Source organism: Diabrotica undecimpunctata, unplaced genomic scaffold (assembly GCF_040954645.1).
Source record: "Diabrotica undecimpunctata isolate CICGRU unplaced genomic scaffold, icDiaUnde3 ctg00000809.1, whole genome shotgun sequence".
Classification (NCBI taxonomy): Eukaryota; Metazoa; Arthropoda; class Insecta; order Coleoptera; family Chrysomelidae; genus Diabrotica; species Diabrotica undecimpunctata.
In genome coordinates, this window is record NW_027313356.1 from 1 (window position 1) to 22106 (window position 22106).

General features: G+C 33.3%; 1 protein-coding gene across 1 annotated transcript; it reads right to left on the reverse strand.

The window, feature by feature from the left end:
* Window positions 1-2800: 2800 nt before the first annotated feature.
* On the reverse strand, window positions 2801-17983 carry LOC140431900 (lysosomal Pro-X carboxypeptidase-like). The gene is made up of 5 exons (XM_072519770.1): window positions 17795-17983; window positions 13572-13754; window positions 8401-8778; window positions 4629-4983; window positions 2801-3251 (listed from the first exon to the last, which is right to left on the reverse strand). Exons 1-5 carry the CDS (start codon window positions 17899-17901, stop codon window positions 2844-2846), a joined length of 1431 nt encoding a protein of 476 aa, XP_072375871.1. The 5' UTR covers window positions 17902-17983; the 3' UTR covers window positions 2801-2843.
* Window positions 17984-22106: the final 4123 nt, after the last annotated feature.

Sequence of the window (22106 nt, forward strand, 5' to 3'; positions counted from 1 at the left end):
ACGCGCTATCTCAGAGTTTGTAATTAATTTAAAAAATACATTCATCAAAGATACCATCTAACAAATTTATTTTGGACAGCACCAACTTTATACAAAACATTTTGCTTATCTTTGTTATCTTGTTCCGTTTTTACCGAAAGCCGCGTCACTATAATGGAAAGACCTTTGCTTGTGTATCGAATTCACGAGAGGTAGAAAAAAATGGAAACGGGGAGAAAGAGCCGAAGAAAAGTATTCCGTTACGTATAAAGGTTCTTTGGAAGAGCTTTGAAACGGGATTAAATAAGATGAAAGAGAAATCCGGGCCATACGTTAACACAGAGTGAGGCGCGGTAACTTGATATTTATACATCCTGTATCAGATCTCGGAAGGTTAAGAAAACGGCCAGGGCTATTTTAGATGGGTTATTTTATGCTGGGATATTTTTTTGGGCTGTTGCTTTTTAAAGCAGTTATCGATGCTCGATAAGATTTAAATATATTGGTTAATTATTGGGGTCAATACAGTGGCGCCGTTACACCAAAAATCTAAGATCTTATTTACAGTTTCCTTGTGGATATTATATTTGTTCTTATATATACATATATATATATATATATATATATATATATATATATATATATATATATATAATATATATATATATATATATATATATATATATATATATATATATATATATATATATATATATATATATATATATATATACGAAGTAACAAGAAGTCCAGAGACCTCTCTCTGATAGTAAATTAGGTGAACCGCAAATTCAAAGCCTCTTACTAGAGACTTTTAACGACGCTAGAAGTATATTTTTTACTTCAACATGCAAATTCACCTAATTTACTATCAGAGAGAGGTCTCTGGACTTCTTGTTACTTCGTATAGATGTCGCTGCTAGCGTACCTGGCTGTTATTTTGGTTATAATAACCAAATACTAAACTGTTTCAGTAATATATGATAAAATAAATAAGTATCTGATATATCCATCTATATTCTACAGTAATACTAAGTACTATTGAAATATAATAAAATTGTATCTGTATTAACAACATAAAGAGTAAATCTTAACAAAAAAAATATTAAAAAAGTTCATTGGAAAGCGAGCTTACTTCTTCTACATGCGATATAATGATATGTCGTCAAATTCTCACCGACCGACAGTGAAAATCAACCTTTATAATCAACTGACATAGGCGCACTTAAAAAAATTTTAAGTTAATATAAAAATAAAAAAGTTAATCCACCAATTAATCAATGATAATATTACCGACAGTGAAACTTATGTCGATAAATTAGATTCTTGTTTCTATTTTTTTTATCTTTGATTGAAAAATGTAATATAATTTGTTGCTTGCTCATATTTTTTGGGATATATTTTTAATAAATGTTCTCTACTGGATAAAGAATAGTTGCAAATCTTAAGTTAATAGTAGTTTTTAAAAATACTTTATGATTTTTAAAAATTTATTGCTGCATTGCCAGTCCTAATGAGAACGGATGGGAAAGGAGGAGGGTGAATGGCTAGCGTAAGGGTCTTGGTGATAGTATCCAAGTCAAGTAAATACTGTCAAGAAATGCTCAGTAATGCTCTAGTGTACACTTGTAGATAACACTAGCAAATCTACTCACAAAAGAAAGGGTCAAGGCAAGTGTTTAGACGTTTAGAGCATAAACCTATACCAACCTACATAAACCTATTGACTAAGAGAGTAAATCCCAAAAAAATAAATCTTGGTCCTACTGGTGGAAGCTTGTAGCGTAGGGCCAACTCATTTACACCAATAAAAAAATCCACAAATTTTAAAATCCACCCCCTGAACAACGACAGGGAAAATGAAGACGGCGTTGCAAACTAACAAGGACTTTTAATATAATTACAGGGAATGTCCAATGGTGGAGAAAAAAGTGGGACGAACTCATAGCAGAAATAAAGTGGTGGTTTCAGAGTGGAAAAGAAAGTGCTACAATATGGTCATCCCAATCGAAAGAATGATATTGTAAACGACACTTCGCCGACGACTAAGTGATTCTAGTTGAAGATGGGAGTAATATATACTATATGCTTAGAAAACTTGAATATCAATATACCTAACGGGGTGTTACAATTAATATACAAAAACCAAGTACTTAGTTGCAGGAGAAAACCAAAAAAGCCTACAAATTGAAATTGGAAGTTTAAAATCAACTGAAACTGTCAAATTTTTGGGAGTACATATAACATAAAAAACAGGGATTAACGAAGAAATACATTCTAGGATTGGCTAAGCAAGATTAGCAACTAGACATTTACACGGACTATTGTGGAGTAACAAAAAAAACAAAGCAGAATAAAAAAAGAATTAATAAAATAATAATAGAAGGTATTGGCTTGTACGCTGAACTCTGGAACTATTGGAGACGATATTGCCAGCGCACTAGAGTTGGAGTGGTGAGGGACGCAGATATTCAGAGAGAAATGAAAATTGATCTAGACATAATAAAAACAATTGGAGCCAAAAGACTAAACTAGTGTGGACACCTACAGAGATTTCCTGAAAATAGATTACCAAAAAATATAGAAAAATAGACTTTGTCTACAAGAAGAAAACGAGGTAGACCACTTTGGTTCTATCCTATATTACCTTGGAAGAGAGAGATTTAAAAACTGAAGATTGCTTCAACAGAAAACGCTGAAAATGGGGATGGGAGCAATAGAAAACTCGCCTATTATATATAGAAATAATAACTAGGTACATATTGCAATACGTTTTTATTTAAGATAAGTGTATAAAACAATTTAAGTAATATCAGACTAAAAAAAAAATATAAAAAACTAATTATTACACCATATTGATCCTTCTAAATAACATTTACTTGAGGATCTCTGTAATATTCCCGCAACCATTCCTTGATTTTACGAACGTGGAAGTTTCTAGCATACTTCACATCATCCGTGTCTAAATCATTTTTCCCCCTTAGGTCGTAATGATGAGCCCCATTAGGAATTATTATCGCCCTAACTCTGTCATTAATATTTCCCAAAACGCCACCACCAGACCAGGGGTCGAGAAGTCCGTTGCTGAAGACTATGTTTGAAGCAGCTTCTATAGCCTTACCACCATATTCAAGAAGTGGTACGTTTAGGTTTCTTGGGCGAACTTTGAACTGTTTGTAGCAAGTGTCGGAGTATTGCTGGAAATTCCAGTCGGCATTTTCAAACATGTCTGAGGATTCGGAACACATTGGCATGATCATATCAGTGCAAGACTGGAAAATTAAAACAAAAAATAAGTAAAAATTAATATTTTGTAACTTTTGTAAGGTTTTGAAGTTCTAGTGACCGATTTTCTGGTCATTTATATTCCTGGAATTAGCTGATAATCTACTTTGACTTTGAATCTAAATACCCACATAAGAACAGATATTACGCTTTTCTAAAAACATTTGTCGCTCACACTTTATTAAATTTATTAAAAGTAAAAGTGTCAGGCAAAAAATAATGTGACGCTCACAGTTTATTAAATTAATTTAAAATAAAAGTCAAAGGTAAACAAGTACATAAAGAGGAAGCTTTGATACGATATAGATGCTATGTAAAGCCAAGGTGAGTTTATCGTATATTCAGATATCTGGAACAGTGAGCAGCGATTGAATGTTTAAATCGGAATGTATAATTTGATTCAGTGCATACCACAGCGTTTAGTAAATTTTACGCGCTGATGCTTGTGTAAATTCCATACACCAAAAACATTGTTACCTGTTTCCGAGGCAGGTTGTTTTCAATGCTTAGGAAAGGCTTAAATTACTGGAATTCTATGGACTTATTTCACCTTTATTTTATTTTAAAGAAATGTCGAGTACGCATGTTGATGAGTTATATGAGTTTTATTAAAAACTATAGTTACATATAACAAATGTCAATACAAACATTTGAAATGTTTAAAATGACTCGCACTAATCTCTTTTTAGATTTTATCATGCCGCCGATCAAAGGTCAGATGTTGTCTTACTCTGAAGAACAAATGGAGGCCGCTATCGCAGGCGAGGTCATTGCAAGGGCAGCAAAGAGATTTAAAGTTCCTTCTACCTTAACATATAAGGTTAAAGGCATTATAAATGGTTTTTTTAATACTGGTGTTTCTCCCAGTATACTAAAAACTTCATTTATCGTTTTATCGGTATTAAAACAAGGTAATTCTGAATTAATTTTCGACCAATGTCTGTTCCATCTGTGGTACCTATCTAAGATTATTGAATATGCAACTCTAAAACGACTTGCTATAAACCTTGTGTAACCTAGTCAAATAAACTATCTATTTATTTATCCAAACCGCCTGGTTTGCTGTAGGAGTTTTCCATCTCTTCACGTCTAGGGGACATCAGAGTAAATTTTTTTGGCAGAGCTAGAATTTTATTTCTAGTAACTCTGTTTCATTGAAATGAATCGTCAGAATCAGCAGAGATTACTTTTTTGTTGCAGAATTTTATTGCAGAGTGAGCATCCACAACTCACACTGCATCCAAAATCCATAACCAATATTTAACCATCAAATTAAAAACAGTTTATAGAAATATATTCAACAGGTTATCATACTATTGGAAGAATAAAATATTATTACAGGAAAAATACTACATAATTATTACCTGGAAATTCCAACCCTCATCACTAACACTAGGTGACGTCACATTTATATTATTGCATTTCGCTGTTTTGGTATAATTAGTATAGATTCCCAATGCATCAACAACTGCAACCAGCAAACCATAGTCTTCATTCCATCTGTGACTATTAAATTTATTACAAAATTCTCTAACAGGATAAGCAGGCAAATTTACTAAAAAGTTGTTAGGGTAAGGATAATTAGCCATCGCCATATTAACTAAAAGTTCTGCTGCCCAATCTATCAGTTGATCTACATCACCTTGCGTTTTAATTGGAGAGCACAGGTTCCACGTAGATGTTAAGTTTGCTTTACCCTCGGGAGTTTTAGTAAAAGATCTAAAACAGAAAGTTATAAACTGAAAAACTATAGTAGAAAATATTTACATTTAGTATAGAGATGTGAATGATGGGTACGTATTTTGTATAGTTGCTTTATATGCATATTTGGGTAAAAAATAAAAGATAATGCTATATAAACTTCTAATTAACATTCAGTACAGGAATTATCTTATTCATGAAAAAATAAATAAATAAAATTCCATATTTAATTATTGTAATTTCAACTACTTGAAGAATTACTTCTAAAAACAGCCAATCAAAATATACTCTCAGTTAAGTGTGATACTCATTTCAAAATTTTGGAATCTTGTACCAGCTTGTATACCTAAGTCTGGCAGATTGGTCATATGTTGTTAGAGTCTTTTTGTGGTCTACAAAAAGTGATTTCCACTCTTCATCTAGTACTTGGTAGTCATGTAAGATATAATTTACTGTTAAAGATTCTGTAGTTTTTCTACATCAAATGACCCCATTGTATGCAGGTCTCCTTTAACTGGCGCATGCCAAATAAGGAAGCCTGGTATCTTTTGATATGATTATTACCAAAGCAGATTATTACTAAAGATAATTAATCAGGGATCTGCAATTTTACCGGACATAACACTTAATGAATTTCGAAGGTCAGTGCAAGAAATAAAAAACAATATGTACCTCCGGAGGCGATGAAATAGTGGCCGATGCCTTGAAAGTGTCTGGAAAAAGATTATGGCAAGTTCCTGGCAGTGGCATGATGCAGAAATTTTCCTACTTCATATAAAAGGCAATGCTACCAACCTCAGAAACTACAGGCCCATAAATCTACTTTCCCATATTTATAAACTATTGACAAAATAATTACCCCGTCTCTAGGGTAGGTAAAAAACTGAAAAATAATTAGGGTTTGCTTGGTAAAAAATTTTTGTAACGCCATCCGTTTTCAAGATACCGAGCGTTGAAGAAAAAAAAATTTATGCATTTTTTACGATTTTGCCGAAACTACTGGCAACATTGTAATGAAATTTTATACGAATATGTTTTGGAAGCTGATACATCCCATGAATTTATTTTTATATCTGATTCTCATAGAGGGCGCTAGTTACACGGATCGTACTAAGTATTAGTCAATATAACTTTTTTAAGAGTATAATTATTAATCAAAATTTCAAGTAAACTTAAACATCATTCATTTTTACACGAAAAAGGCACAAGAAGAAAATTTAATTAATGACTAAGAACTTAAAATAAAATTCAATTACAGTAAGTGTTCAAAATGCCCTCCGTTTTCGCGAATACACAAGTCTATTCTTTTTTCTAAAGATTCCATTAACCTTCTAATCGGTAGGGGATCAGCTATGATGTCATTAAATTGACGTTGAATTCTTTCTTCCAATTCTTGGCGTGAATTTACCTCTGTAGCATAGACTTTTTCCTTAATATACGACCAAACTGCGTAGTCCAAAGGGTTAAAATCGATGACCGAGGAGGCCAATGAATCGGAGCTTCTGCACCTCTACCGATCTATCGATTCGGAAAATGATTACTCAACCAATTAGGACACCTTCTATCAAAGTGTGGTGAAGCTCCATCGTGCATAAAAAATAAAGATCTTCGCTCGTTTAGCGTTAAATCTTCTAATATCTCGAATACGGAATTGTTTAAAAAATCAAGATAATATATATCACCATTTAAATTTTCAGGTAGAATATGATAACCTATTAATTTGTTACCTAAAGTTGCTGCCCAAACATTAACTTTAAATGAGTGTTGGTAATGTGATACTCTTTTGACTCGTGGATTCTCATCACACCAGTAGTGTGCATTATGGAAGTTAAACATACCTTGTCGCGTAAAGGTGGTCTCGTCCGTAAAAAGAATGCATTTTAAAAAAATTGGATTGTGGGCTATCCTTTGTTGCAATGTTTCACAAAAATCCACTCTAACCGGTAGATCATCTGGCAAGAGCTCGTGGACTTGTCTGTAATGATAAGGATGTAATTGCTGTTATTTCAGTATCCGCCAGGTACTTGAAGAAGAAGTATTTGTTTGTCTTGCTATATTCGTTACGCTAACTGTTGGATCTTGATCAAGTAAATTTAAAATTTATTTTATTTGGTCTCACATTCCCAGTTTCTCGACAACGTCGTTCAACGGCTCTAAATGTTTTTTTACTTGGTAAGTTTCTTCTAGGAAACTTTTCTGCATAACGTGTCACAGCTGCACTAGAACATCCTAAACATTCGCCTAAGGTTAATAACATGTCAGTGTATTCAACATTTGAGTACATTTTGATTTGATTTTACAAATAACAAGGTTTCAAAACTCTAATTGTTGTTGATTTATCGTCATAACAATCAATAAATGTCAGATTTCCATGACATACTTGGAGAAAATAGAGGTATACCTATTAGAACTTTATCATTACTACCAGCATCAATTATTACTTCATAATTTTCAAATCAAAATATTCCGAAAACGGTACACAGTATCGAGTTTTACCAAGAGTACAAGAGTTAAAGTGTAAAATTAAATGATGTTTAAGGTACTTAAAATTTTGATTAATAATTATACTCTTAAAAAAGTTATATTGACTAATACTTAGTACGATCCGTGTAACTAGCGCCCTCTATGAGAATCAGATATAAAAACAAATTCATGGGATGTATCAGCTTCCAAAACATATTCGTATAAAATTTCATTACAATGTTGCCAGTAGTTTCGGCAAAATCGTAAAAAATGCGTAAATTTTTTTTCTTCAACGCCCTGTATCTTGAAAACGGATGGCGTTACGAAAATTTTTTACTAAGCAAACCCCAATTGTTTTTCAGTTTTTTACCTCCCCTAGAGACGGGGTTACCTTTTTTTGAAACCCTGTATGTTTTATAAAGGTTGAAAAAAAAAGAATTGCTACCGGTTTCACTGTTTACAAACTTTTACAGCATCGATCTCTGACCGTATTTCCTGTAATTCTTCTCAGTACTCTCGTCGCTGCCGTTTCCAGTCACCTTTGTGTTGTGGCTGTGTCAGCTCTTATTTCTGAGGCATATGTTTTTATTGGCTTATTATTGGATTTATAAATTCTTGATTTCATCTCAGTGTTATTGTGTCTATTTCGCCATATAGTGTTATATGTCAATAACACTATATGGCGTAACCGACACTTTAACGAAAATTTATTTTTACCTAGATGTAGATATTTAATCGTTAATTAAAAACATCTATAAAAATGATTTTTGAGAAAAATATGAAAGTAAATAATTTCAATATACTGCCGATTTAAAGAAAACCTCTGTTTACAGTTCCTAAAGTCCACAAAAAGTGGTCTACATGTATACGGTTTTTAATATGCAAAAACAAAAAATTTACTATTTTGTATGTGTGTATGTGAATAGAAAATATTTTCGTTATTTAGATACCAATTAAAAAACAATTTCTTACCTTATTGCTTTCCAAACATTTGTTATACCATTTGTACATTTATCTGTTCCAAAGCTTGCATATACACTAGTAGTAATCCTGTTAAATATTTCGCAGGAAGTGAGTCCTCCCAGTTGCCAAATGGGAGCAGAACTTGATATTGCTCCTAACACAGAGCTGGGATACTTCATTCTTATCCAACTTGATAACATCCCGCCGTAGGAACCACCAAATGCTATGACGGGAAGATTTTTATCTCTTTTATTATAAGCATATTGTTCCTGCAGTGCTTCTATGACATAAACAAAGTCTGCCAGTGCTTGCTGAGACGAAAGATACCCCAACTTGTCGACAGATGAGTAAGATTGATTTCCAAAGGGTAATGACTCGCCATAATATCTACATTACATAAAAAATTTAATATTAGTGCTTTATGTACAATCATAGGTTGTAAATCATGTACATGTACAATCACTTGAGGTAAATACTGTTGAAATGTTTAAATACAATTATAAGGCAGTGATATTTATTAGTATTGGAAAAACATAATTTTGTATATTGAAGTTAGCTCTATCATTGACGTTGAGTAAGAAAACCATGTTATTGGTGATTTTAATGCAAAAATTGAAACAAAAGACAAAGGCGACACACAATATATCGGTCGCTATAGGAAGGGCAACAGGAGCGAAAATTTGATGCTCACAGAGAGATTTTCAATGTTCAGTTCAACTATTTACACAACAAAAGCTCGTTTTGCCTCAATACTTTTTTTTTAAATCTAAACAACGTGAATGGACATGGATCAGCCCACAACAGAAAACTAAAAACAAGATAGATTACATACTCACCAATAACAAACATATATGCACCAACGTGACAGTACTAAACAAATTTTATACCGGAAGTGACCTCAGATAGGTTAGCAAAATTGGTAGCAGAAAAATAGAACACCTATTAAATATTTTATTTAATAAAGTAATCGACGAAGGAAAGCTTCCTTAAAAATGGTATAATTCCGAAGACATCCTACTATTTAAGAAATGAAACAAAGCGAACATCGAAAATTACAGAGCAAAATCATAACCAACCACCCAACAAATAAGCTCGACTTCTACCAATCTATCGAGTAGGCTGGATTCAGAAAATATTTAAGGCCCATAGACCACACCGCAAGACACACCGTAAAAATACTAATAGAAAATTGTATCGAATGTGACGTATGGAGTTTGTGGATTTTTAAAAGCATTTGACTCCATCGAATTATGGGCTGTGCTAGAATCAAAAATCTGCTTCGAAACAACAATATTTACATAAATTAATAAGACAGAACTTTGTTTGGACTTCTTTATTTTGTTAGCATTTTAAAATATGCACGATTCTAGCGTTAATGATAGTCAGATAAGCAAAAAAATATACTAAAAACCATTTGAAGGTAAAAACCATGTATATCATTAGCGATTTTCAATAAATAGTAATATAGCCCAGTCTGGTTATACAAAAATTATCGATTTCACGGCAAAATGTTTCGCAGATATCTAAAGCCTTTAGGACATAGATGGGGGTTACTAGATGACGAATAGATCAAAAGATACTCCTATTTTTACCTTGCGTTTTTTTTAAGCAATAATTTATGGTCAGAATTTGATTTTTTATCTATAAGTTTTTTCCCTTATAATTTAAATAAACAATATTTATACCATTTTTTTATATCAAGAATATCTTTATTTTCCCGTTTTTTCAATTAAAATTTATAAATAATTTACGGAGATATTTGCAAAAAAGCAGTTTTTTTGCACTAATTTATAAATTAAATTAATTTTTTTATTAACAAAGTAAAATGTTATTAATACATTTCAACATTGAGGAATTACCGTCCTTTAAATTTGTGCGCAATTTCCTCCCGATCGGTCAAATAGTTTAAAAGTTATTCAATTTGTTTATCCCTGGGACTAATTATTTAAACCATTGAACTTGCCCTATGAATGATGCTAGACACATTTAACAAATTTCATAGGATTCTTTAAGAGTTATACTATTTCAAAAGTTAAATGAATATTAAGTTTTTATCGAAATTATTTACAAAATAAACGTTTGAAAAATGAGTATGTTTTTTACTTATAAACAATTGTAATAACTTCTATATTTTTCAAGCTACAGACTTGTACGTACAACCATTAGATAGCTGGTAAAAAAACTCATATTTAACAAAAAAATTAACCTTCTATGAACAATAGGAACGAAGTTAGCGACAATTTTTTTGTTAATTATATCTCCATTGTTTATAAACATTAAAAAGTAAAATTTGCACAAATTTTGAATGAAAATCTAAACTTTATATTGAAGTTTATAGCTATGAAATTCATTCAATTTTTCAAAACTTAAAACCTTTCGAAACGAAGTTACTTTCGAAAGATCGACATAGGAAAGTGGAGGGGAAACTGTCGCTGCAAAATTTAATATTATGGTTACGGATTTATTATTCAAAACATTCAAAAGCTTCAACAGTTCTGTAGGAATTTCATCAGGTCCATTTGCTTTTCCATTTTTAGCGTTTCTTATTGCGTATTCTACTTCTTCTTTCAATATGTCTGGCCCAGTTGCATTGATTATCTGAGTTAAGTTGTTTCTATCGTCTTCAAATAATTCATTCAGGTATTCTGTCCATCTTTTTATTTTATTCTCTAGATCTACAATAAGATTTCCATCTTTGTCTTTAAGTTTACCTATTTGGCATTTCTTTCTGTTATCTCTTTTATTTTTTTGTGCATATTGAACGCATCGTACTTTTTCTCATAGGTTTCCATTTTTTCACATTGTTCTTTAATCCACTTCTCTTTGGCTTCTTTTATTCTCTTTTTTATGTGTTTATTTATTTCTTTGTATTTGTTTGGGTAATTCTTCATCTTTCTTCTTTGTTCCATCAAGTCTAGTATATCTTGTGTCATCCACCCCTTATTCTTTGTTGTTGTTTTTGTAAGATGTTTTTTTCCTGCTGTTTGTATAGCTGTATTTATGTAGGTACTTTAATTTTTGGTTAACGTTGTTTGTATCGTTAATTTGTTGCTGCACTGAACGGAGGTTTTCATTTATTTCTTCTCCTGTTTCTTGTCGTATATTTTTGTTTCTAAGTTTATTTAAATCTAGTGACTTTCTGTGTGGTCTTCTAATCTTTTTGGGTCTCGCCTCTATCACAGTAACTACCGGGTTATGATCTGAGCCTATATCAGCTCCTGAGTACGTCTTAGTACATCTAACAGCATTACGATACCTCCTTGCTATCATAATGTAGTCTATTTGATTTCTCACTATTTTTTCTTTGGTATGTTGTGGAGATGTCCATGTATATAACCGTCGAGAAGGTAATTTGAAAAAGGTATTTGTTATTACGAAGTCTTCACTTTGACAAAATTGAATCAATCGATTTCCTCTGTCATTTCTGTTTCTAAGCCCATATTTTTATACTTGTTCTCCTACCTTACCTTGACCCACCTTGGCATTAAGATCGCCCATTAATATGTTAATGTATGGAAAGACTCACTTAATAAGTGAAGACAAACAACCTGCAACAAAAAGGTTTAAACCTGACAGTGAAGTCGAATAAATGAACCAAATTTTAACTTTTAAACCAATGTATGTAAAGAAAATAAAAAAGTAAAGTTCAATAAACATTGCAAAATTTAATAAGGCAAGTGATGAAAAAATCGACTTATTTTATCAAAGCGGTAAGGCAGATTAGATTAATATTGTATATCATATTTATAAGAAAAATAGAATAAAAATCAATATTGTTAATTATAAAAATACAAACAATTATAATTAATATAAGGAATATAATAATATAATGTGTAAAAAATTACCTGAAATTTAATTTATAAAATATATAAGTATTATTACATCATTGATATAAAATGAAAAAACATATGTTGATTTTCCGGGATTTTCCGAGATTTATGGGGGGTGAAAATTATGTCATCATTATTAATACATTTCAAATGGACTCAATTTTTCCGAGTTGTCCCATATTTTCCGGCCAGTGAAAACTATGTAGTTATTCATATTTCGACGAGCTACACCAGAATAAAAAAAAGAGGCTTGCAGCTGCAAAGGAAGCCGAGATAATGTAAATTTTTCTTACGTGTTGCAATTTGAAGTTCCGATGCCGAAAAAAAACAAACCTGAAACAGATATCCTCTCCACTTTCCTATGTTGATCTTTCGAAAGTACCGTCCTTTCGAAAAATTAGATAAATTTTATAGCTATTTTCAATTTAAGTTTCAATATAAAGTTTAGATTTTCATTCAAAATTTGTGCAAATTTTACTTCTTACTGTTTGTAAACGATGGAGATATGATTTTTTTAAAATTGTCACTAACTTCATTCCTATTGGTCATAGAAGGTTTTTTATTTTTTAATGTGAGCTTTTTTACCAGCTATCCAATGGTTGTACGTACAAGTCTGTAGCTTGAAAAATATAGAAGTTATTACAATTGTTTATAAGTAAAAAACATACCCCTTTTTCAAACGTTTATTTTGTAAATAATTTCGATGAAAACTCAATATGCATTTAACTTCTGAGATAGTCCAAGTCTTAGAGAAACCTATGAAATTTGCTGAATGTGTCTAGCATCATGCATAGGGCAAGCTCAATAGTTTAAATAATTAGCCTCAGGGATAAACAAATTAAATAACTTATAAAATATTTGACTGATCGGGGGGAAATTTCGCATAAATCTAAAAGATGGTAATTCCTTGATGTTTAAATGTATTAATACCTTTTTATTTTGTTAATAAAAAAATTAATAAAATTTATAAATTAGTGCAAAAAAACTGCTTTTTTGCAAATATCTCTGTAAATTATTTATCAATTTTAATTAAAAAAACGGGAAAATAAAGATATTCTTGACATAAAAAAATGACATAAATACTGTTTATTTAAAATATAAGGGAAACAATTTATAGACAAAAAATCAAATTGTGACTATAAATTATTGCTTAAAAAAAACGCAAGGTAAAACTAGGAGTATCTTTTCATCTATTCATCATCTAGTATCCCCCACCTATGTCTTAAAAGCTTCAGATATCTGCGAAACATTTTTCCACCTTTTTTTTTTAACCAGACTGGGCTAATACTTCTTTAAGTATTCTTGAATGTTTTTATTTAAATACTTACAAAATGTAATTCAAGATTTTACCTGTGTTCCACAAATACAAGTAAGGCATTGAATTGCGGGGCTATGTCGTACATGAACCCTGTGTTCCTAGCGAAATTTTTAATATCACCTTCATTTCCTGTATAAAAGAAAATTGGACCTCCCTCTTCGTGATATGTGTCATTGATTAAGTATCTTAATTTAAACTTCGTGTCCTGTGTAAAGCTGCAAAAAAAAGAATATTTAAAATTTATTGTTAATTACTCGTCTATACATCTGGTATAATAAACTACGATTCTGGTAGTAGCTGGGTGGATGGAGTAGTTCAATAAGTATCAGTGACGGTCCTAAGCTCGGTTTAAGAGTGAGGTTTGTATCATGACAGGTATCCGGCAGTAAAAACATTGCTAAAACCATGGAGGGAAGTAATACGAAAAACAGTTTAGCATCTAGGATGTTCCTCGTAAGCGACGCGTAGTTGTAGCCTAGCCTGACCCCTGCAAAGAGTGAGCTAGAGCTACCTCTTAGAGGACGGAAGTGGCCGGAAAAGCTAACCCTGAGGAGTATGAGAAATAAAAGAAAAAAGCTCTTCGATTTCATGCAAGCGAGAATGATTATTGTACTTTGTGGGCAAAAAATTCTTTGGAAAGGTAATAAACGAAGAGATGGATATAAGTTATTAGTTATTATACAGTAGTGCGAACAGTCATTGCAGAAACAAAGTGGGTAAACGACTGTCGTTTTCTGGCTTTTTGAGCTGTACGAAATGTGTAAAAGACTTACAAATTTCAGCTTTGCTTTGCTACAGATTTGATGAATTGAGGCGCCGAAAACGGCGAAAGTTGCTTGGTTGCCCATACAGTTTCTAGTTCCTTATCACAGATTCTGCAGTTAAGGTCTCCATTGTAAATGCCTATTTTAGTCAGGAAATCTTTTGCTGGTGCATTCCCCGTCAACATTCTTTACTGTTTTCAACTATTTCCTGCCCATGTGATGCAGTTCCTTTGTTCTTTTTCTACATGGTCCACCAATGAAGATTTTTTTATATATTTGTTTTGAGATTCTCTCCTAATATCGCTTCTGACTCTTTTTGATCCAGTTTTTACAGCTCTATGAACTGCAGTCTTTAGTATTCCCAGAATTACAGCTTTTTCGTTTGATTTGTTTGAATCACTTTTTGTAAGTTATTCTGCTGTTTCGTTGCCTTTGATGCCGTGATGTCCTGGTACCAAGACAAGCTAAATCTTGTTGAAGCCTCTAAGTTCATTCAGTTCCTTGATGCAGTCTCACATCAGCCTGTACGTTACTTCCTGACACGCTAGTGCCTTCAGTACCGATTCACTGTCAAAAAATATATGGATCTGCTCTTTTCCAAGAGCTCTCTCATTATTTCGTTTTGTATAATGCCATATCGCATAAATCTCTGCCTAAAAATAGTGCAGTTCCTCCCCAAAGCAAAGATTTCCCTAATTCCTGGATTATTGGAGTATATTCATGCCCTTTACCGCCTCCGTAGTTTTGCATCTATTTGTATACAAGATCTTACTCTGTTATGGTACTTCTGGTCTCTCCATACATTTCTGTCTGGAACAGACACCCTGTGTGAATTTATAAATTTGTATTTTTTATCATATGATCTGGTTTCTCATTAAAATGTCCTTCGTCGCAATCCTTGTGATACTCATATGACAAGGATTGTGACGTCCCTGTGAGGGTCCTCTGCCATCATTATAAATTTGTCTCCTTGTAAGTGATTGTTTTATTCTGTATGCTGCCAATCTTGCTTCTCCTTATTTTATCAAATGCAGGAGAGGCAGGCCTAGTAGAGCCTCCATAGCTACTGTTGGAGTAGTACGCATGGCACCAGTTATCCCCGTACATGCAAGTCTTAGTCTTAGTCCACCACATTGTAGCTGCATAGGTAATTGGGGGTTAGATTATCATGGGATACACCCAGTGTACCATGTCCGGTTTTAATCCCCATTTCTTCCCGTACATACTCCTGACCCTCATAAGTATTGTAACTGCACTGCGTGTTATTTTTTTTATTGCTGGTTCCAGGTTAGTTTCGGGTTTAGTGTAACCCCGAGATAATTTACATCCCTCTTTCGATGGTGATTAGTACTCCATGTTGTGGTCTCTTTTTTATAAGAACCACACTATAGAAGCGGTCATATTTTCCCAATCTTCCTGATCGTCTGCCTTTTTTCTTGGTTTCTATTAGGACTACAATACCGATATATTTATTTTCTTTGGAAGGTCCTGTACATTACATATTACACAATTTGTAATTCTTTTCCGTAGCTTGGTCAGTCGTAAAGGTTTTTGTCTGGTCCGAACCTTTTTGATTAGGTTTTTAGCAATATTTTTTTTTTTCATAGGACACAGGGTTGAACTGTCGTCATAATTTTCCTCCTTTTTCGTTGGAATAAAGGATAAAGTCAGTTTTGACGGGCTTGGGACAACTTTATTATAAATAGAAAAAGAAGGCCAAAAATTGACCAGTCCAATTAGCAATTATCGACCTCAAGAAGGCATTAGGTCTTAATTCATAGTACTAAATTAATGGAAGCAAAAAACGGTATTAAAGTTTCACACAAAATTAACAAATGTAGTAAATGCGCTCTACAATGTAGTTATTAAACTTAAAACAAAATACATTTTCCAATCAAGATAACAAAAGGACTGTTACAGGCCTGGTTTACGTTCCGAGATTTGTTAAAGGCTACAAGAGGAAGATGACCTCAGTTTTAGGATTACGCATAAGAAATAAGATCTAAAAAACTTAAATAAAACAACATAGTAAACGACAGAAAGTAATGAAATAAGAGAACTGGATGAGGAAATAGAAAAAACACTCAAATTTAAATATATAGGAGTCATAATTTTAAAAAGAGGAATAGCTGAGGAAGATATAAATAGGCCAAGACAAATACGAGACTGTAAAAACAAACTAAACCAGTGTTATGAACAAAACCATTACTAGAACAGCAAGAAAAATCAAAAAGAACAACAAATAGAAAATAAAACAACAGGTAAGTTGTAGGGTCGCTAAAAAAACAGAACAAATAACTTAAACCCAAATATATAGGGACGAATAATATACTCAGAGAGCCCATGAAAAAGAGCAGATTCATATACTGTCTGACAGTCAAGCGGCACCGAAGGCACTGGCGTGACTGGCACTCAGGAATTTACGTCCAGACTGACGTGAGAGTGCATAAAAAAGCTGAATCAACTGGGAGACCAGATGAGCTTCCTAAAAGAGGAACAAACGAATCAAACAGACCGGCTGTAACTCTGGGAGTATCAAATGAGAATATTACGTAGGGCTACATAGGGCTGGATCCGAGGAAGTCATGAGAGATATTGGAAGAAAATTTCAAAACAAACACATGTCAAAATCTTCATTGGTGGAGAATGTACAAATATAATAGAGGTAGTGCTTCATATGGATAGGAAAAAACTGAGCAAAATAACAGGAATGTTGACCGAGAATGCACAAGTAACAGAATTACTAAATAAAGTAGGCATTTACTATGAATACCTTAACTGCAGACTCTGTGATAAGGAACCAGAAAGTGTAAAACATTTATTGCGAGGTGCTGGACGGCAAAAGACAAAAACTATATGGACAACCAAAAGAAGCCACTGATATATTTAGGACACACCAAGTAAAAGACAAACTTCTACAAAGATCCTAGACTGAGTGTAAGAAACAACAATAGGCAGCAAACACAATAAGTTTCAGCTTCAGTGATACCAGAGATTCTTTCAATCAAAAGGGCCCAGGAAAGAAACACAAATTATTCAGATATAATGGATCATATACAGAAAAAAAGGTTAGCTTGGTATGGACGTAAAAATGTTGGAAACCAAAGAGGAAAATAGACAATAAAGTCTTCAATACCTTAAAATGCCAAAGTTATAAGTTACCAACAAATTATTGCAGAAATCTTAACCTCATTAAAAAGTTATTTGAATTTCGTGGTGTCGGTAAGTTTCAAAAGGTATCTACAATACACAAATAGACCAAAACACAGGACTGTTATTTGTGGTTATATCTGCTACCTGCTTTTGTTAGTATTCCCATCAAATACAAACGACTTCATAATGACTTGGAGATAAAAAATTCTACAATAATTTGGTATTAATTTATGAAATATCTTCTCATATAGCACAATAATTACAAAAAACTTAATGACTTCTAACAACTATTTTTTGTTGTGCATTGTTAGTAGGTATATAATAATTATTTTTCTTACCTAAAGTGATCTAAAGGCACATCAATATACTTTGTTTCAAACAAATAATTATCTTCTGCAAGTACAATGGCTAAAACACCGACAAACCAAACAATTTCCCGCCGCATTGTTGAATAGAGGAACACTAATTAGACTATATTAAATCTAATCGCTGATGTTGACCTTCGTTATCATAACAGAGCCCCCATCTTTGGCTTATATTAGAAGCCGACCCGATAAACAGATGATGGTGCAGTGTTTTAAATAAAGGGACAGATTTATCTTTATTGAAGTACTTGGAATATCGCATTTGAGATCGGCTTTAGATTATTTTATTAAAATAAAATTATGCATGATTTGCAATCTATTTTTTAGAGTATAAAAAGTGAGTGTTTATTGAGATAAAAAGGTATGATTAAACAGTAAATAAAATAAATTACAATTATTATTTTTTTCTAATAAAAACAACAACATCGGCCATCAAGCCTGATCAAACCAAGTATATAAACAATAGAAAACTGAAGCGAAAATATATTTTTTGATCAAGTACTTCTTCTTCTTAAGGTGCCTTCTCCATTGCTGAAGGTTGGCTATAACTACAGGGAATTGCTCTCTATCTTGAGCTGTTCTTAGTATAGAATGTGTGTCCATGCCTGTCCAGTCTCTTACATTTTTCAGCCAGGAGCATTTTCTTCTTCCTGGACCTCTTCTTCCTTCCACTTTCCCTTCCATTATCAGTCGTGGAAAGTTGTATTTTTCTCAGTTCCCATTCTTCTCATCACCTCGTTGTTGGTCACGTGCTCTGTCCAAGAGATCGTCAGTGTCCTTCGAAAAACCCACATATCAAAGGCTTCTACTATACGTCTTTCTATACGTCTCATACTTGTGATTTCGAGAGTCCATGTTTCCACTTCGTATAGCAATATGGAATAAATGAATGTTTTTTCAAATTGGTATCGGATATCCAACGATAAGGTAGAGTTTATTAGAAATTTTTTCATTCTTTGAAAAGCGGACCTAGCATACTCTATACGAGCATGTATTTCAACTTCGTAGTAAAGATCGTTTGTTATCCAGCAACCAAGATACTGGAATTTTTGTACGGGTTCTATCTGTTTGTTGTAGATACGAATATTAATGTCGGCATTTGTTGCACGTGTAACGGCCATTACTTTTGTTTTATTTGTGTTTATATTTAGCCCCAAGTTATCTCCCTCTCTGGTTATGACATTCAAAAGTCGTTGCAAACCCCCAGCATTGTCCGCAATAATGCCGATGTCGTCTGTAGCTTAAATTGTTTACATATTCTCCCTTGATTTTTATTCTACTGCTAAGGATTTCCACAGTTTTCACTGTCTTCCTTCACTCAACCGTTTTCTCCAATTTTCCCTGTCATTCCAGTCTCCATCTCGCAGGGTTTTTTTCTCCACAGCCTCGTCGATTTCATCTCTGAATGACCTTCGGGGTCTTCCTCTCTTTCTTCTTCCAATCGGGCTCCATTCTGTGATTTTGTTTATCCAGCGTCCTCTGTCCGCTCTTCTGACGTGGCCGTACCAGGATAGTCCCTTCTCCTCTATATAGTCGATTATGTCTGATTGCACTCCCATTCTCCGCTTAATCTCTGCGTTTTCAATTCTGTCTCTTTTTGTAAGTCTACAGCTTCTCCTCAGGAACTCCATTTCTACTGCTTTTATTCTACCTCTATTTCTCTTGTTTATTGTCCAGTTTTCGGAACCATATGTCAGGATACTTCTTGTCAGGGTATTATATATTCTCTTTTTTGTCTTTATCGTAATGTTCTTATCCCACAACACTGAGTTTAGTTGTCTTATACAGTTTCTTGTTTGTCTCAGTCTGTTGTTTATATCTTCTTCTGTTGTTCCCTGGTTCGATATTATGGTTCCTAAATACTTGAATTTATCTGTTCCATTTATTTGTCTTCCCTCGTCTATCTCTAGGTTTCTCATATCCTTGTTTTCTGTTGTTAGGTATTCGGTTTTCTCTAAGTTTATTTCCATTCCGTTGTTTTTATATTCTTCTTCTAGTTTTCTGAGCATAAAGCTGAGATCTTCTTCATCTTGTGCGATGACTACTTGATCGTCGGCAAAACTTAAGGTGTATAGGTATTCGTCTCTTACTGGTATGCCCATTCCTTCGCACTTTCTCCTCCATGGTTTGAGTGTCTTTTCCAAGAATATTTTAAACAGAGTAGGGGACGTAGCACAGCCTTGTAGAAGTCCTTTTGTCTGGGTGATTTTTATTCCTTCTTTAATATTTTCGAAGGCATTTTGGAAGATCTTTTCGGATTATATATTAAACAATAGTGGAGAAAGTACGCAGCACTGGCGAACTCCTCTTTTTATTTACATCTCTGCTGTCATACGATTGTCTATTTTAATCGACGCCATTTGATCCCAATATGGGTATTTAATAAGGGCCACCGTGTTTTGGACTATACCATGTTGTGTTTGGGTTTCTATGAGTTCCTTGTGTTTTACACGATCAAACGCTTTTTCGTAGTCGATAAAACAGAGAAACACGTCTTTTCGTTGATCTCGGCATTTTTGTAGTAATATCTGGAGGCCAAATAATGCCTCCCTCGTACCAAGCCTCATACGAAATCCAAATAGATTGTAGCTCAGATTTCTTTCGCATTATCTGTATATACGTTGAGGTACAATTTTGAGTAAAATAACTCATCAGGCTAATTAATCTGAACTGTGAGCATCTATTTGCTTTATTTTCTTAGATGTGGGTATAAATGTTGATCTAAGCCAGTCTTCTAGGAAGATTCCAGTGTATATTCCAGTATATATTTTGTTAAATAGTAGTTTTAAGGACTGAAGATTTTCTTCATTGATAAGTTTGATCAAGTACTAACTTTTTTATAACTTCTTTTTCTTCTTTATATAGGCAAATTGCTGCTTTTTCTTGGACGTCTTCCATACTCTTTTTCTTTTTGTTCTATTCATTACTGTCGTTAATTCTGCATGGATCTCTAATTTAATTACTCATTGACTACTCATTTCTCATTAGAATTCAAATTCAAATCTTTTAAAACAATTATATAAATCCGGATTACCTAATTGGAAATCTGAGGAAAATAAAAAGTAGCTTGCGTACACAAAGCCTAAGATATTAAAGTTCCGCGTTGAAATTAATAAAAAAGCAATAAATATACCCACTTGGTTTTCTTTTGATAGTACGTTTGAGGTGAATAGGGCATGTAATACGGATGGAACAAAACGACCCAGCTAGAAAAACGCTGCTTGATAGACCCATTGGTCAGAAAAGAAGAGGAAGACCCAGAACAAGGTTCCTTGATAACATGAAGACATGAGAGGCGATGGATAGGGATGACTGGAGAGAAATTCTTGAGGAGGCCAGGACCCATGCAGGGTTTGCGTGGCAGCCAGGATAATGATGATGATGGTTTTCTTCTGAGCACTGTTTACTGAGGTATCTCTTTAGCAAATTTACTTTGCTGTTAGTTTTATTGCTGAGGTTCCAGCAAATTTAGTTTCATCATATTTTATCATCATTAACTTGTATTGTATTTCTTTTAAACCAAAATTGAAATTTTTTAAATTTTTTTATTTTGTAATTTCTTTGTTTTTGGGGATAATAGGGACTTGTCCCTCTGCCCTTGTTTATGTAGCCTTCAAATACCTGGTAAAAACAATATCAAAACTAAAAATATTGCAATCAACCGATTCCTATTCCAAGGAGACTCGTTGATTCCACTTTGGTTTTGTCCAGCGATGAAGCTATAAATTTTGTCTAGCCCATTTTCCAGTTACTGAACTCAACTGACACAGGTTTTATTATAAAAAATAACACTACTGTAGTGGTAAAGCTTAACCATCTATTTTATATGGATGATTTGAAACTATTGGCTTCCACTCGAAGCCACTTGGATCGAATGTTAAAAATTGTAAAAAAAATTTCTATTCTAAATGTTTCTTGTTTTAAATATATTCACTGAAAAGGGGCAGCCCGGCGGATTCAATATTCAAAAATGGTCAGAACATCAAATTCATGCAGCAGCAGCAATTTATTTAAACCCAGCCTGAGAGACTTGTTCACCCCTTAAAATTACGTTTGAGTGTAACAATGCAGTGGTGCAAGGTGTATTAATTCGTGTAAATCGGGAATCACTCCACCGCGCTCCAATGCTTCAGACCATTCCCTTCCCCCCTATAGCACTCTGATGCGCGATAGGGACACAACTATCAGCCAAATGCTCTTCATGTGGGAGTCCAGGGTAATAGAACTCCAACACAGTTTCCTAACCGAATTCAAAACTCAGGACAGCGCACTCTGAGATAGCGCG